At 44.7% G+C, this 13,618-nt stretch overlaps 2 protein-coding genes across 3 annotated transcripts; both read right to left on the minus strand.

Moving 5' to 3' along the window:
• Positions 1 to 7,129: 7,129 nt before the first annotated feature.
• On the minus strand, positions 7,130 to 12,019 carry LOC100277372 (uncharacterized). 2 transcript variants are annotated; one of them, XM_035963001.1, is made up of 5 exons: positions 11,712 to 12,019; positions 10,896 to 11,638; positions 9,313 to 9,444; positions 7,965 to 8,325; positions 7,130 to 7,435 (listed from the first exon to the last, which is right to left on the minus strand). In XM_035963001.1, exons 4-5 carry the CDS (start codon positions 8,206 to 8,208, stop codon positions 7,269 to 7,271), a joined length of 411 nt encoding a protein of 136 aa, XP_035818894.1. In that variant the 5' UTR covers positions 8,209 to 8,325; positions 9,313 to 9,444; positions 10,896 to 11,638; positions 11,712 to 12,019; the 3' UTR covers positions 7,130 to 7,268. The 2 variants fall into 2 exon arrangements, with proteins under 2 accessions (XP_035818894.1, NP_001144425.1); NM_001150953.2 differs by lacking the exons at positions 9,313 to 9,444; positions 10,896 to 11,638; positions 11,712 to 12,019 and having other exon boundaries at positions 7,134 to 7,435; positions 7,965 to 8,237.
• A 172-nt stretch (positions 12,020 to 12,191) lies between these two features.
• LOC109943155 (uncharacterized) lies at positions 12,192 to 12,754 on the minus strand. Its single transcript, XM_020546015.1, has one exon. It carries the CDS (start codon positions 12,752 to 12,754, stop codon positions 12,233 to 12,235), a length of 522 nt encoding a protein of 173 aa, XP_020401604.1. The 3' UTR covers positions 12,192 to 12,232.
• Between the last annotated feature and the right edge of the window lie 864 nt (positions 12,755 to 13,618).

A 13,618-nucleotide genomic window follows, 5' to 3' on the forward strand; every position in this document is an offset into this window, starting at 1 on the left:
TAATGGAGCAATAAAGCCGACAAGAAGCCAATAACATTCTACGCGGCACAGTTCATCGAAGAAATGCCAAAACTCCACAAAGAGCACTGACAGCGCAACAACAACACAATACTTGCTTAATCAATGTCACTATACTTCATCCAAAACTCAACTAAGAAAAATATCCAAACTAGTAAGGTTAACGTACACATAATATAAGTCTTCATCTACTGTAGTTCAGAAACTTACATTTCATTCTATCATACGATGCACTCAAAGTACCAGACATAAAGGGTCAATAATAACCCCGTAATTCTTCACACATTTGACAAACATCTCAAACTGATGTAAAAACCACATCATTTAGGAATAGGTGACTAACCACACCCAACCAACTCTAGGCTAGGCAATGACTTCATTCAAACCAATAGATAAGTGGTCCAGCAATGGCTCCACAAGCATGCATCAGGGAGATAACCATCAGATCCTCAACGTATTAATATATAATCAATGGATCAAGAAAATCAAAGATTTATTCTACAATGAGCATGACTAACATGCAACCACTTTAAACCACATCTAGGCTTTGTGGCTACTAAAACACAAGATAGAAGGGAGACATGTAAGCCACTCTGGCTAGCTATGTAAAGACTTCCCCCAAAATCCATATAAAAGTACCAATATTCATTTCTTTCAGAACTGGTTTCTCAGCATAAACAATCATTCCTTACAAAGATAGTTGGAGCTATCCACCAACCGCCCAACAACTTAAATCCAAATCGATGGTTACCTTGTAACCCAAAACATGCAATTCACACTCCTCTTAGAAACATCCTCAATCAAACATATATAACAATATTATTGTAATAAAACTCAACCATGAAAAACATGTTGACAACAACATAGGCATACATGTATATCACAAGCATAATAACAACTTCAATCTCACAAAAGACCAGCAATATCAATCGTATTAATACAACAATATCAAAATTTAGAAATGAATTATATCAGGCATTAAGTCATAACAACTTACCACATCAACGTAAAGGAATAGGGAGGGTGAAATTATATCATCTGCACTTCAAAGACATTAACATATATCAAAGATATTTGAACCCATACCCTTCCTATATGTGCAAGTGTGTCAAATTTGTCTTCAAATTGCCAAGAATCTAAAGCTTATGCTTTGATACCAACTGTAAAACCCCGTGATCCACAAACACCCCAAAATGCTACTAAACTACACAACTATCATTCATATATAAAATTTTGACAGCATCTCCTTTGAAAATTTGCATAAACGTGGAAGCAACAGAGTATAAACAGATATCAAGATAAGAAAACATACTAGACATTAATAATCTGCTAGTAACGGGAAGATAACCATAACGACATAAACTGAATTAACTAGTGTGCACGACTAGTTAAAAACAAACATCCTTGACAAGAAGTTTCTAATTAAATCATGGTTGTGCCTAGGCAGCATTATTATGAGAGTGAAGGTGGACGTGCTGCTACTTCCCTCATTCCCAACATGAATCAAGTACCTGCATTGAGTAATGCAAGAGTGAGATGAAAACATCTCAGCAAGTAAATTATTTTGACGAGATATTTAAACCAAAAAAATTGAATTAATCAACATTTTAAAGGGATCACAATTGAGATCAAAAAATTGAATTAATCAACATTGTAAATTGCATCTTCTAGTATGTGATATACAGATGAACAATAAATAGCTAATCTGGGATATGACGGTTATGAGTATAAACAAATGAAACGTGGCTAGCCCTTTTCATACAAAAACGTTGAAAATAGAAAGGAAAACATTTATTTCAATCTTACTTCAGATTAGTTAGGAAAGATGAATACACAAGACATTCAAACATGTTAAAATGTTAACCGAACATTAGTAGTTCCAAAATAAAAAGTTACATAAGACATTCACGATGTTGCCATGTAATACCCAAAATTTTGGAAGGAATAAAGGAATGTTTTAACTATATGATTAAGAGAAATTCTTGTTTATTTAATTCCATGTGCATGAGTTATTTGAATAAACAAATTAATAAATTAAAAATAAGACTTTCATCATGCTGGATTCATTGTTTGTTGCATTTATATTTGAATTCATGAATCATAACCAGATTTGATTTAGAAATTCAAAATAAGAATTTAAAAATGAATTAGAAATGGAAAACATAAAAGAAAAAGGAAAAAAGAGAAACAGATTGACCGTTGCTGGGCCAAAACCCTCAGCTGAACCCAATCGTGGGTTCGTGTGCTGACAAGTGGGCCCGCTGGGCAAACGTCGAGTCGCTGAAGCCATCCACGCCCTTGAGACCAGTCACCGACACCACATGCACACTCGTTAGTCTCCCATTTCACCACACGCCATCTTCACGCGCGCACACCGCTACTGATGGGCCGCGATGTTAGCCGCACGACAAGATTTCACATGCACACACCAGAATCACTAGCATGTGGGCCATGGTGCCAGAACCGTCTTCCACCTAGGGTTGTTACGGTTTGCAACTATCGCCATAACCGCTAGAGTTGTTGCCAGCCATGAGCCGAGGAACTCAACCCAGTGGCGAACGTAGAGAGAGAGAGGAAGGGATAGACAAGCCGCCAAACCCAAAATCGCCTCGTCGCAGGGATATTGGAGAGCACCCGAGTGGTTGCTGGAGCACCTCAAACGTGTTCCCGACACATTGGAGCATGGGGAGGGATCGGAGCGATCAAAATTACCTCGCCGCCAACGATCCGGGTAAGGAGTGCATCAGATAGGTCACGACTGTCTTGGCGATGTTCGTTACCGACCGTTGTGCATGGAGGTGCTCGGATGGCTAGATTGGGGTTACGCCTATGAGCGTCTACCGTGGCGAGGAGGCGTTGTCCGGTTTTGTTGTTGAAAGGAGAAGAACGACCGTTTGTAACGCCCCGAATTTTGGAGTGGAATTTTTTCCTTTTCTTCACTCGCCAAATTCGGGCGTTACCCTTTCCTTTTTCTATTTCTTCTCGCGATGTCTTGATCTTTTCCAAAGTGATAGCGAGAATTAGCTCGATATCTTGTGTAAGCAAAACCTAGAATTATTTTCTTTGGTTGTTGCATCATTGTCGGATCATGCATTTCGTTGTTTGATTGAGAGGGTTTGTGAATCATACATTCTAGTGATGATTTATGGTTAAAATAGGGAGAAAATAGAAAAAGGAAAAGCCCTCTCTCTCTTGGGCCGTCTTCTTCGCGCGGCCCAGCTCCCCCCTTCTCTTTCCCCTTTCCCCCCTGCGCGCGTCCCAGCCGACTCGGCGGCCCAGCCGCGGCCTCGCGGCCCAGCTCGCCCCCTCCCCTCTTTCCCCTTGGGCCGGCGGCCCAACTCGCCCTCACGGCCCCCTCCTTTGGGCCGGCGTGCGCGGCCCAGTCGCCCCCCCGCTCCCCTCGCGCGTGGAGCGCGCGACGGTTGGAGCCGCCGCCGCCTCCCCCTGTGGGCCCCACCTGTCATTCCCCCTCCCCCCCAAAAATCTCTCCTTCTCTCTCTCCTCTAACCCCCCACGCGACCCGTCTCCCCCGCACAGCTCGCCCGTCGCCCGGAAATCGCCGCCCGCCTGCGCCCTCGCCCCCCCACGCGATGAGCCCTCCTCCCCTTCCTCCTCCCCATTCCCCCCTTCTTCTTCCTCGGTCCATGGCGCGACCCCCCTTCCTCTCCCTCGCGTCCGCCCCAGCCATGGCGCCGCTCAGCCCGGCGCGGCCGACCATGTCGCGCACGCCCGCCCCGCCCCTCGTCCGGCGCGGATCCGTCGAGCCCCCTCCCCGCGCGGCGGCTCGCCCCGGTCCGACGTGGTCGTGGCCGCGGCCCCAGCGTTCCGCCCTGCCCCGGCATCCCGCCCTCCCCTCCCCGGCGTGGGTGCGGCCCGGCCATGGCGCGCTCGCGGCAGCCTGGTGCCCCCGCCCGACGTGGCCCTCCCGACCCTGCCCCCTCCCTCGCGTGCGGTCCGGCCCGACCCCACCCGCCGTGGCGAGCGGCCCGGCCCCGGCTCTCCCTCCCTCACGCCCTGTCCTGGCGCGGCCGGCCATGGCGCGGCCTCGGCGCGGCGCGCCCGCGCGGCTCTCCTGCCCCGGCGCGTTCAGCCGCCGTCCATGGCGTGGCCTCGGCGGCGCGCTCGCGCAGCCCCGCCCCAGCGCGGCTCCCCCCACCCGACCTCGCCCCTGCCCCGACGCGGCCGTGGCGTGCCCCGACGCGGCCGTGGCGTGCCCCCACCCGGTGCGGCCCCCAGCCCCGGCCACCATCCCGGCGTGCTCGCCATGGTGTAGCGCGCGTCCGCCTCGGTCGTGGTGGCGCGGCCCGGCCCCTGCCCTTGCACGTCGTGGCCCCTGCGCAGCGCGGACCCGTCCCGGCGCGGCTTCGGCTCGCGCGGCCGCGGTGCCCCTGCGTAGCGCGTGCGAGGCTCGGCCCCGGCGTGTGCGCAACCTGTTCGCGATGCATCAGCGCGGCCTTGCGCGTGCGTGCTCGCGTGGTGCTTTGGCACGGCTCGCCATGCCCTCGACGCGCTCGTCTACCTCTAGACGTGCCCATCTACCCCCCCTCCCGTGCATTCCATGTGTAGTGATCACGTTATCTATATTAATGAAAATGGAAACTCAATTCATAAATTGATTACCTTAGTTATTTCATGTAGTTAATCATTGACCTTGTTTAATGTTGATCAATTGAAAATAGTTATAATTCTATTAGTGCATGTGACTAATACTTGTTAGTGTAACTTGGTGGAACTAGATCACGTAATGATTAGTTATGCATCTACACGTAATACGCTTCGAGTATAGCTTTAACCACTGTGAGACCTTCCTTTGTCTCTTTCTAGCCATGGCGAATGCAATATCGTATGTCATATCCTATGCATATTCAGTTTATCTGCTCTCTTGTATGGTGTACTGTTTATTTCCTAATTCAAATGGATGGATATATGTATGTTTGCGCTCGCATAGAGAACGATCTGGTTGAGGAGCCCGAAGAACTCGCAGTAGAAGCCCCTGAGCAGCAGCTGGTTGGTGGAGGCAAGTGTCCCTCGACCTATCTTGTCCTATACATTCTTTAATTCACTTCCCGCATTTACATAGTTATACCTAAGGATTCACTAGCTTTTGTTATCCATGTCCTTGCTTACCTATTTGGGTTGGATTATTATTATTTAGCTTCATGCTATTGCTTAACACTAATCAATGAACAAGATGATATTTATCAATGATACGTTGTTTCCCTTCTTATTATGATATACTTGTGGCATTTAAGGGGGCTCGAGCGGTTTCTCGAGTGCCTCTCTGTAAGGACCTGTTCGTTGGATGACAGCCCGGGAAAACAGTGCAACCATGAGGGTGGAGTGGGACGCCCTTAGCTGAATAATTAGAGGAACTGGGGTGTAGTTCGCTTAGCCGTCGTGCCGTTAATGGGGCTCGGTGTATGCGGCTCGCTCTGCCATGTTTGGTTCGCCCCTTGGGGAGGAGTGCGGTGCATTTAGGAAACCTAACGGGCGGCTACAGCCCTGGGGAATCTTTGTAAAGGCTACGTAGGGATACCCTGCTGGGTCACCTTGGTAGTGATCAATGGAGAGTCATGATCTCCGGGCAGAAAGGGAATCACGGTTTGTGGGTAAAGTGCGCAACCTCTGCAGAGTGTTTGAAAACTGATATATCAGTCGTGCTCGCGGTTATGAGCGGCCAAGGGAGCTCCATTGATTAGTGGTACTTGATCAGAGATGTTCAGATTACAGGTGGCAATGAGATTGATGGTTTTTGGTATTGACTCTGGTGATGGTAAGTAGTACTCTTTCCGTTTGGAAAGGGTACATTTGGGTTAATAACGTGGGTTAATTCTAAAACTTGGCTTTCACTACTAGTAATAGTAATCTGACCAACTAAAAGCAACTGCTTGACTTACCCCCACATAAAGCTAGTCCACTATAGCCAAACAGGACACTTGCTGAGTATGTTGATGTGTACTCACCCTTGCTCTACACACCAACCCCCCCCCCCCATCCTCAGGTTGTCAGCATTGCAACCACTGCTCAGGAGAAGATGAAGCCGTGGAAGGAGACTTCTAGGAGTTCCAAGATTACGACGAGTTCTAGGCGTGGGTTAGCGGCAACCCCCAGTCGGCTGCCTGTGAAGGCCGCGTGTATCTACGTTTCTTTTCTGCACTTTGATTATTGTAAATACTATGTGGATGTCTCAGACATATGATGTAATCGACTATTATTACCCTTTTATGTTATTATTTGAGCACTGTGTGATGATGACCAGTTATGTAACTGTTGTGTACGTGAATTGCTGATCCTGGCACGTACATGGTTCGCATTCGGTTTGCCTTCTAAAACCGGGTGTGACACCATGTGTTGTAAGATTACACACAAGTAGTTCAGATTAGAGGAACTTTGCGACCGTCAATTTTCTCGCACACGATCCCCGCGCCCTCGCGAACTCCTTCGATTGCCTTGTAGCCTCCGAACGGTGGCGTACACAGGGTGATGTTGACGGCTCTCCCTACCTCTCTGTTCTCTCATCGCTCGCTTCAATTGGCTCGCGGCTCATCTACTACGAGGCTTATGGGTCAAGGGGATGCAGCGTAGTGTGTATATATAGTCTCCCAAGGTCCTGGCTGAGGAAAGAACGAACGACATGAGAATCTCGGTGTTCGGTTTGCTGTTGGCCCATCTCTGACGCGAGGTAAGAGAACACCTAACAAGGGATCCCTGCTGTCAGCGACATTCGAGTGCGATGTGGATGCGAGGAAATGTGCGGGTGAGGGACTAGGTCGGCCGAGTGTGAGAAGTGGGACGCGCCTGAGGATGAGCTGTGGGAAGGGAATGTGCTTTTCTCTTTCCTTTTTTGTTTCTTTTTAATTTTCTTTTATGTATTATTTTCATTTTTATTTTCTGTTTTGCAAATTCAAATTTGAACTTGTTCTGAAACTAAATCACAAGTTAAATGCATAAAACAAAGAACCACAGCATGATGCAAAGCAAAATTTTATATTAATTATTTTATTCATTTATTTTGGGCTAATGTGTTAAATATGCAATACGCATATTATTTATTTAAGAAACTACTAGGTATGTGCCCGTGCGTTGCTACGGTTTTTATATATCACACATGTTGATATTGTTTAAATGAGATCATTGTTCAAACACATTCCACACAAGGACCTAATAAGCTAGAAATGTGCAAACATCTTAACTTTGCTAGGAGAAGGAAACATAGCAATGAGAAAATTCAAGCTTTATGAGATTAGTGGTTAGCGGAGACTTTGAGCTTGTTTGTTGCTGCTCTTTGGTGGCATTGTCACACGACGCTTCAACGGATCCATATGCTGCTGAAGAATCCGGTTGTGTAGTGGAAAATTGTCGCCGTCGCGAACCTCATCTCCTTGCCGGCAGCTGGATTGGGAAGTTTGCTGGGCATCTGCATATAGCAACTGATGAACAAATTAAAAGGCACCATGTAGTCACATATAGCAACACATGTCACACTATATGAGATAAACAAGCATCAACTATATTCAACAATAATCTATAGAGAACAAGACTTAAAAAGACTTGTGTTTAGACGGACTGAAAGCGATTACCAGATGGGTACATAGGAACATCGACTACCAGAACATATAGTGGAACAACGACTACCAGACTCAATGTAACGAGCAACACAGAATATTCAGACACAATTTCTATGATTTTTGTTGTATTCAGACACAAGTGTTGTAGATCATTCCATGGTGTACTAATTCATGGATGAACCTTACTGTCTAACAATTTCACACAACTTGATGTTGGTCTATCTGTAAAAACAGACCAACTTCAAGGAAAATTCTACATAACTAAATCTCTACACCAAAATCAAAGTATAGAACTGAATGAAATATAAGTACCACATTTAAAATATCCTTACAACAATCTCAAAGTGTAGAGAACTATATGAAATATGTGTACCATACCTTGCACCCGAGTTAGCAGTAGAAGTTGCCGAGGAGACCGCGCTCGCCGGCAATGTCCAAGACGTTGAGAACAGGAAAGCAGAATAAAAGTCGTGGTAGGAAATGTGTACGTAATCGGCTTCAGAGATCTGAAATCAAGAACTGGAAAGCAAGTGAACGAGGCATGTTTTATATAAAATTGCACCCTAATTAACAAGCCCAAATGGCAAATATTCTTACTGGTGAATCCAAATAGTGACACCATGTTGATTGCAACAGAAACAACATAAGTTAAATCTGAAACGTTCCAAAAATATTTATTACATGGAAAGCATCCCCGTCGGGTGATTCCAAACTGCTAGTACTATGTTGAATCCAAGACCTTGAGAACAATAGAAACAACAGTATCAAGAAAATAGTTAACGCACCTTAGTGATGTTTATTATTTCTGCACAGGCGAGATGGATGGGGGTGGGGTAATAACCATGCAGCAAGAGGAACACACATAACCAGAAAGCAAAAATTTACATTTCTAACACCTGAAAGAATACAGGTGGTGGTCTATTTTCACTACAGTCTCTGTCTTCACTACTAAACAAGCAGTACCAGGGGCGGATTTGAACCTGGGACTGCCTAGGCTGCAGGCCCGGTCGCGGTGCCGGCAACAAGGCGAGTATGCAGCAGCCAACAGAGAGTCATGTGTTGGTGTAAGCAGGTCAAGACGCCAGACACACTGTCCTACAGTGCACGCTATAGGCTGCACTGCAAGCCATGACCCACGAGATACAAAAGAAAAAGCGTGGCAAGGGCTGGAGGATCGGTGTAGTGTGTAGTGTCATTTCAAGACTGTGCCTTGCCCTTTTTATTTTCAATCGACGTCATTTATCTTCCCTCTAGAATCTAGACTTTACTCTATATAATTCTTAACTTGCTAAACATAGATTGCCTTTCACCAAGAGATTAGGTTTTATACTTTGGTATTTTGGATTGGTCAATTATTTGCTAGGTTAATTGATAAAATTATTTTTTAGTTTATAGGGATAGAATGGATAAATTTCTCATCAAGAACCGGAACAAAGATACTTTTAACACAACTCATTAGGGGTATGTTTTGAGTATTGTACTTTTTAACACAACTTATTAGTTATTTTCATACTTATTTGGTCTATATTAATTAGATCATTTAGTTATATCTAAATATTTTTAGCTTTATTTTAGTAGGCTAGTAGCCCCTCCTTGCATCTCATCCTGGATCTGCCACTGAGCAGTACTATGTTGAAATCAGCAAAAACAATGAACATGTGCCTGTGTAGGTGGAGTGCGGTGGTTGGGTCGATCGGCAAGAAGAAGAAGAGTGGAGCGAACTCACCTGCACCTTGAGCACATCCTCCTTGCTCATCTTCGCCTCGACTTGACCACGCACCTCAAACAGCGCTGCAGTGAAATGAATAGAGATATAGAGACAGACCATCTGACACTAAAAAGGCTCCAAACCGACAACCTGCAGTGAAATTGCTTCATTCCAAAAAAAGCACGACACCAATTTTCAAAAAAGAAAAAACAAACAGCACTTCATACGCGTGATATAAATTTTTATTCTAGGATAGTTTACATGGAGAAAGGATATAAACGAACTTAAATTCTAAGAGTCTATAATTAATAATCTCCATGGTAAACAAATTTTCAAAACAACAAATATTATCATTGGCAAATATATGAAAATAGATATTAGTTGAACGTGTCTGCGGCCGCATAATCTTTATCAGCATAATGATTGGCATTTATATTGAAGTGAATGCGAGACAGACAAGGAAAAGTGGTGGAGATAAATTTCATATAGTTACAACATTATAGCAGCAGTAGTAGATTTGTGTGTATGTCAGAATATGAATGTATAGTTGACAATATTAGTAGTTAGGTTGAAAATATGGGCATGTATGAAACAGGTAAAATAATTGGAATAGACTATACCAAATTGTAGTGTACGCTAAATCGGTGGTCTAAAATTTAATATTATTAACAGCTATAGTTTTATAATTTACATTAACTATGTAGTAAAAATAACTTGGTGGAGTGTATATAATTATTTGACAATTACTGAATGTAGAAAAAACAATTCTGGAAGCTAGTTTACGTGAACAAAATAACTTGGGTGCAGTACATATATTTCAGGAAGTCAGTTAAATTCAACAAAATAACTTGACGCAGTACTTTTTTGTGTATTGTAGGTGGAAATATAATTTTAGGATATAATTTTAGTAATCTTTTTTTGGTTGCCTATTGTTAGAAATGCAGTCTGATGAAGCGTATGAGAACCAAAAGAGGTATATGTATTGTGAATGTTTGATCGCATGAATGTAGAAGGTCATGTTATAGTCATTGTAACCAAACTAAATGGTGGTCACTGACAGCAATAACCTGTTGAGAAAGTAAAAGTTTCCGATTTAGTATTTTAGCATGCATTTATTATAATGTATATTGGAAGAAATCATGCGGGCATGTAGGGATACACTATTTTGAATTTAGGTCATTCAGTTCACTTCAACTACAAAGCGATTAACTGATGTTTTTAGTAAGCATTAAGTAGTTCCCTTTAGTACATTGTGATTCACTCATATATGAACTTGATCAAAATTTGCTAAGAATACTCGGCACTCATTATCAACATGTTTTAAATTGTTGGATTCGTACATGGCAAAGGAGGTTGTAGGTCTAGGAATAAGAGACCTGAATAAACTTGGCATAGCAATTTAACTGAGTGTCTACGGCAAGTTTGGGTGAACTAAACGAAGATCTCAGTTGGAACCGAGGCTTTTTGCGTGAAGCGAACAGATCAACAGGGAAAGGACCTATGCTGAAATATAGGTAGAATGATGTAACAGAAAATTCTAATGATCCTATTTGGATACACATGAGTAATGTTATTAGAAAAAAAGGATATTGGGTTCTTACCTCTTTGTCAGCCAAAATCATATCAATGTGTAATATGGACCCAATGTCTGTATTTCCATGAAATTCCCATTTCCTTGAAACTTGTACTTGGATGGTTACCGACATATCTTGAGGTTTTAAGCTGCGGAGTAGAGTAGGTGCCATTTCCTGCTATAACAAAAAATGTTTGAACGACTTGGTGTTAGATATGATTTTTGTAATATATGGGATTGTAAAGGTAAGAATAAATAAGACTATAGGAAAATATGATAGCAAGATTTCATGAACGTTCTAACGTATTTAGCAACTACTAAATTATAAAATTTAATCGACATGAAAGTGCATAGCTGAAAAACATAACTGACTTAAAACGATGTTAAACAGTTATGTAGGAATCGACATTGTAGGAGTAATTTAAATATTTCATGCAAAAAAATTAAGCGCGAATGTCGTCTATGAAGTAGATAGTCCCTATCTTGTAAATGGGGTCGTGCCAATTATGTTTCTTTCTTGAACAGCTGTAAACCAAAAGAGATATTACCAATCCTCAAAGCACCGCATGCAGAGCATGTGGGCACAGTTGGGCAGCACGACCTTGGGGCTAACCTCGAGGCAGATCCCGCACTCAAGCTCCCTCTCCGTGTCCACCTCCGAGAGCTGCTCATCCCTGCTCCTGAATTTCTTGAGGCAGAGCTTCCTCTCCTTCCTGTCGTCCAGCTCGGTGATGCCACTCGGAAGCTGCAGCAGCGACGGGAAAATGACGCCTGCCATTGCGCAACGCCGTCAAAATCGACAGTTAGTTGTTCAAGGAAGAGAGGAAGGGGGTGGGTTAATTACCGTAGAACTCCCTGATGCTGGCCTCCATGTCCCAATCAGGAAGCGCCGACGAGCCATCCGCGCACACCTGCCAGAGAAACGGCAACTCAGCAAGCCAACTCGTGGAGTGAAAGCCCTAATCGAGCACGGGCACGAGCTAGCAGGGTGCAAGGCGGCGATACCTTGTATAGCATAACCTTGAGGAGGCCGAGCGCGGCGGCGAGCTTGCAGTCGGTCCACTGCAGGAGGAAATGCGCGACGGCGCTGTACGCCACCCGCATCTAGATGACCAAGCCATCGTAGTCCCTCAAGAATTCCGACGCCCTGCTCTGCATCGCACAAACAAACAACCGCGGAACACACACATAATAAAAAAGTCATTCAGTCATCCAAAACGTTGAAAAAGAGTAAAAAAGATTCCGCCTTTAACGTGAGCAAGCAAAGGGAAAGGGGGCGAACAAGAAATTCTGCTCCCTGGAGGAGTGGAGGACTCACATCGCATTGGCATGATCGATGTTGGCCTGGAGGGCCTTGATGGAGTCCTAAAACTTGCGCATCGGCGCGTTCCACTTCCACCGCCGGGGACCCCCTCCTCCGCCTTGGTCTTCGCTTCCGTCAGTACTTGCCTCCCGCGCGGAGAGCAGAATCACACGAAAGGGACAAAACAAACCCCACCTAAACCTCGCCGCGTCCCACCCATTCTGCCTAAACCCGGCGATTAGATTTGGACTGGGGCGGATTGGACTGGAACAGCTTGCTTTTGAGTTCGCTCGCCCTCCGACCCTGGATTGGGATTCGTATTCGTACCCTTTTTTGCTTTTGAGCGCTGCTGGGCGTGGACGACGGCAGGATGGATGGGGTCGTGGAGAGGAGGGCGGGGAGGGGATCACGGACGGGGGCGACATGAACGGGGACGGGGAGGGAGGGAGGTTGCGTCCGTGGGCGTGATCCTGGGAGGCGCGACTGGGCGTGGACAGCAGCGAGATGGATGGGGTCGTGCCGTCGTGGTGGGGAGCACGGGGAGGGGACCACGGACGGTGGCGAGATGGATGGGGTCGTGCCATCGAAGGAAGCCGCAGGATTCGAGGATCGAGCGTGGAGGATCGGGCGCGGGGAGGGGATCGCGGGCGGAGCGCGATGGCAGAACCAAGCCTGTGGACGCCTACACTGAAGACATAAGGAATAGTAGAGATTTTTTGAATGTATAGACAAATAAAAAGTTCATTTACCAATTAATATTCATTACTTATTTACTTTACGAGAAGGCAATGTATAATCTTTATCAAAAGTTACTTTAACTCAAATAACGAGTGTCTCTAATTATATAGTTTATGAAGGGAATAATCCACTCTAATAACTAAATTGAAAATCTTTGTATTATTTATTTTTTCTAGTTTCAAAGGTTTAAACCAAAATTTTGAATCTACCATAATTTTAATATTATTTTATTATTTATTTTAGGAAGGCACTACCGAGGTGTAATCCCTCATTAGAAGGCACTTTGATTTAATACTTTTGGAAAAAATTACTAAAGCCAAATTAGGATTTTGGGGTGTTGCATCCAACTAACTAGTTGGCCATCTTCTATTGTGTGATGGAAACATGTTGCGAGATGGGCAAAAATGCTCATGCCTGGCGTCTCAACTGTCGGTGTTTCGAAACCACTGGCTAGTAATTATTGTGCTCTGTGTGTCTTTGAGCGAATGGTGTACAAAGAGGACACAAGGCTTTATTCTAGTTTGGGCATAACATCCATAAATCCAGTTGACCTGCTCATTTTACGTTGCAATGGTTTGAAGTAGTGGTTACAAACGGGCGAGAGAGGGATTGAGCTCCCAAGTCTCTAGTGTGTGAATATGTGTGCGGTTATAAGTGCTTTGTTCTTTGACTTGTGCTAGTGATGTGTATGTGTGATTGCTCGTCCTTGG

Source organism: Zea mays, chromosome 10 (genome assembly GCF_902167145.1).
Source record: "Zea mays cultivar B73 chromosome 10, Zm-B73-REFERENCE-NAM-5.0, whole genome shotgun sequence".
Lineage (NCBI taxonomy): Eukaryota > Viridiplantae > Streptophyta > Magnoliopsida > Poales > Poaceae > Zea > Zea mays.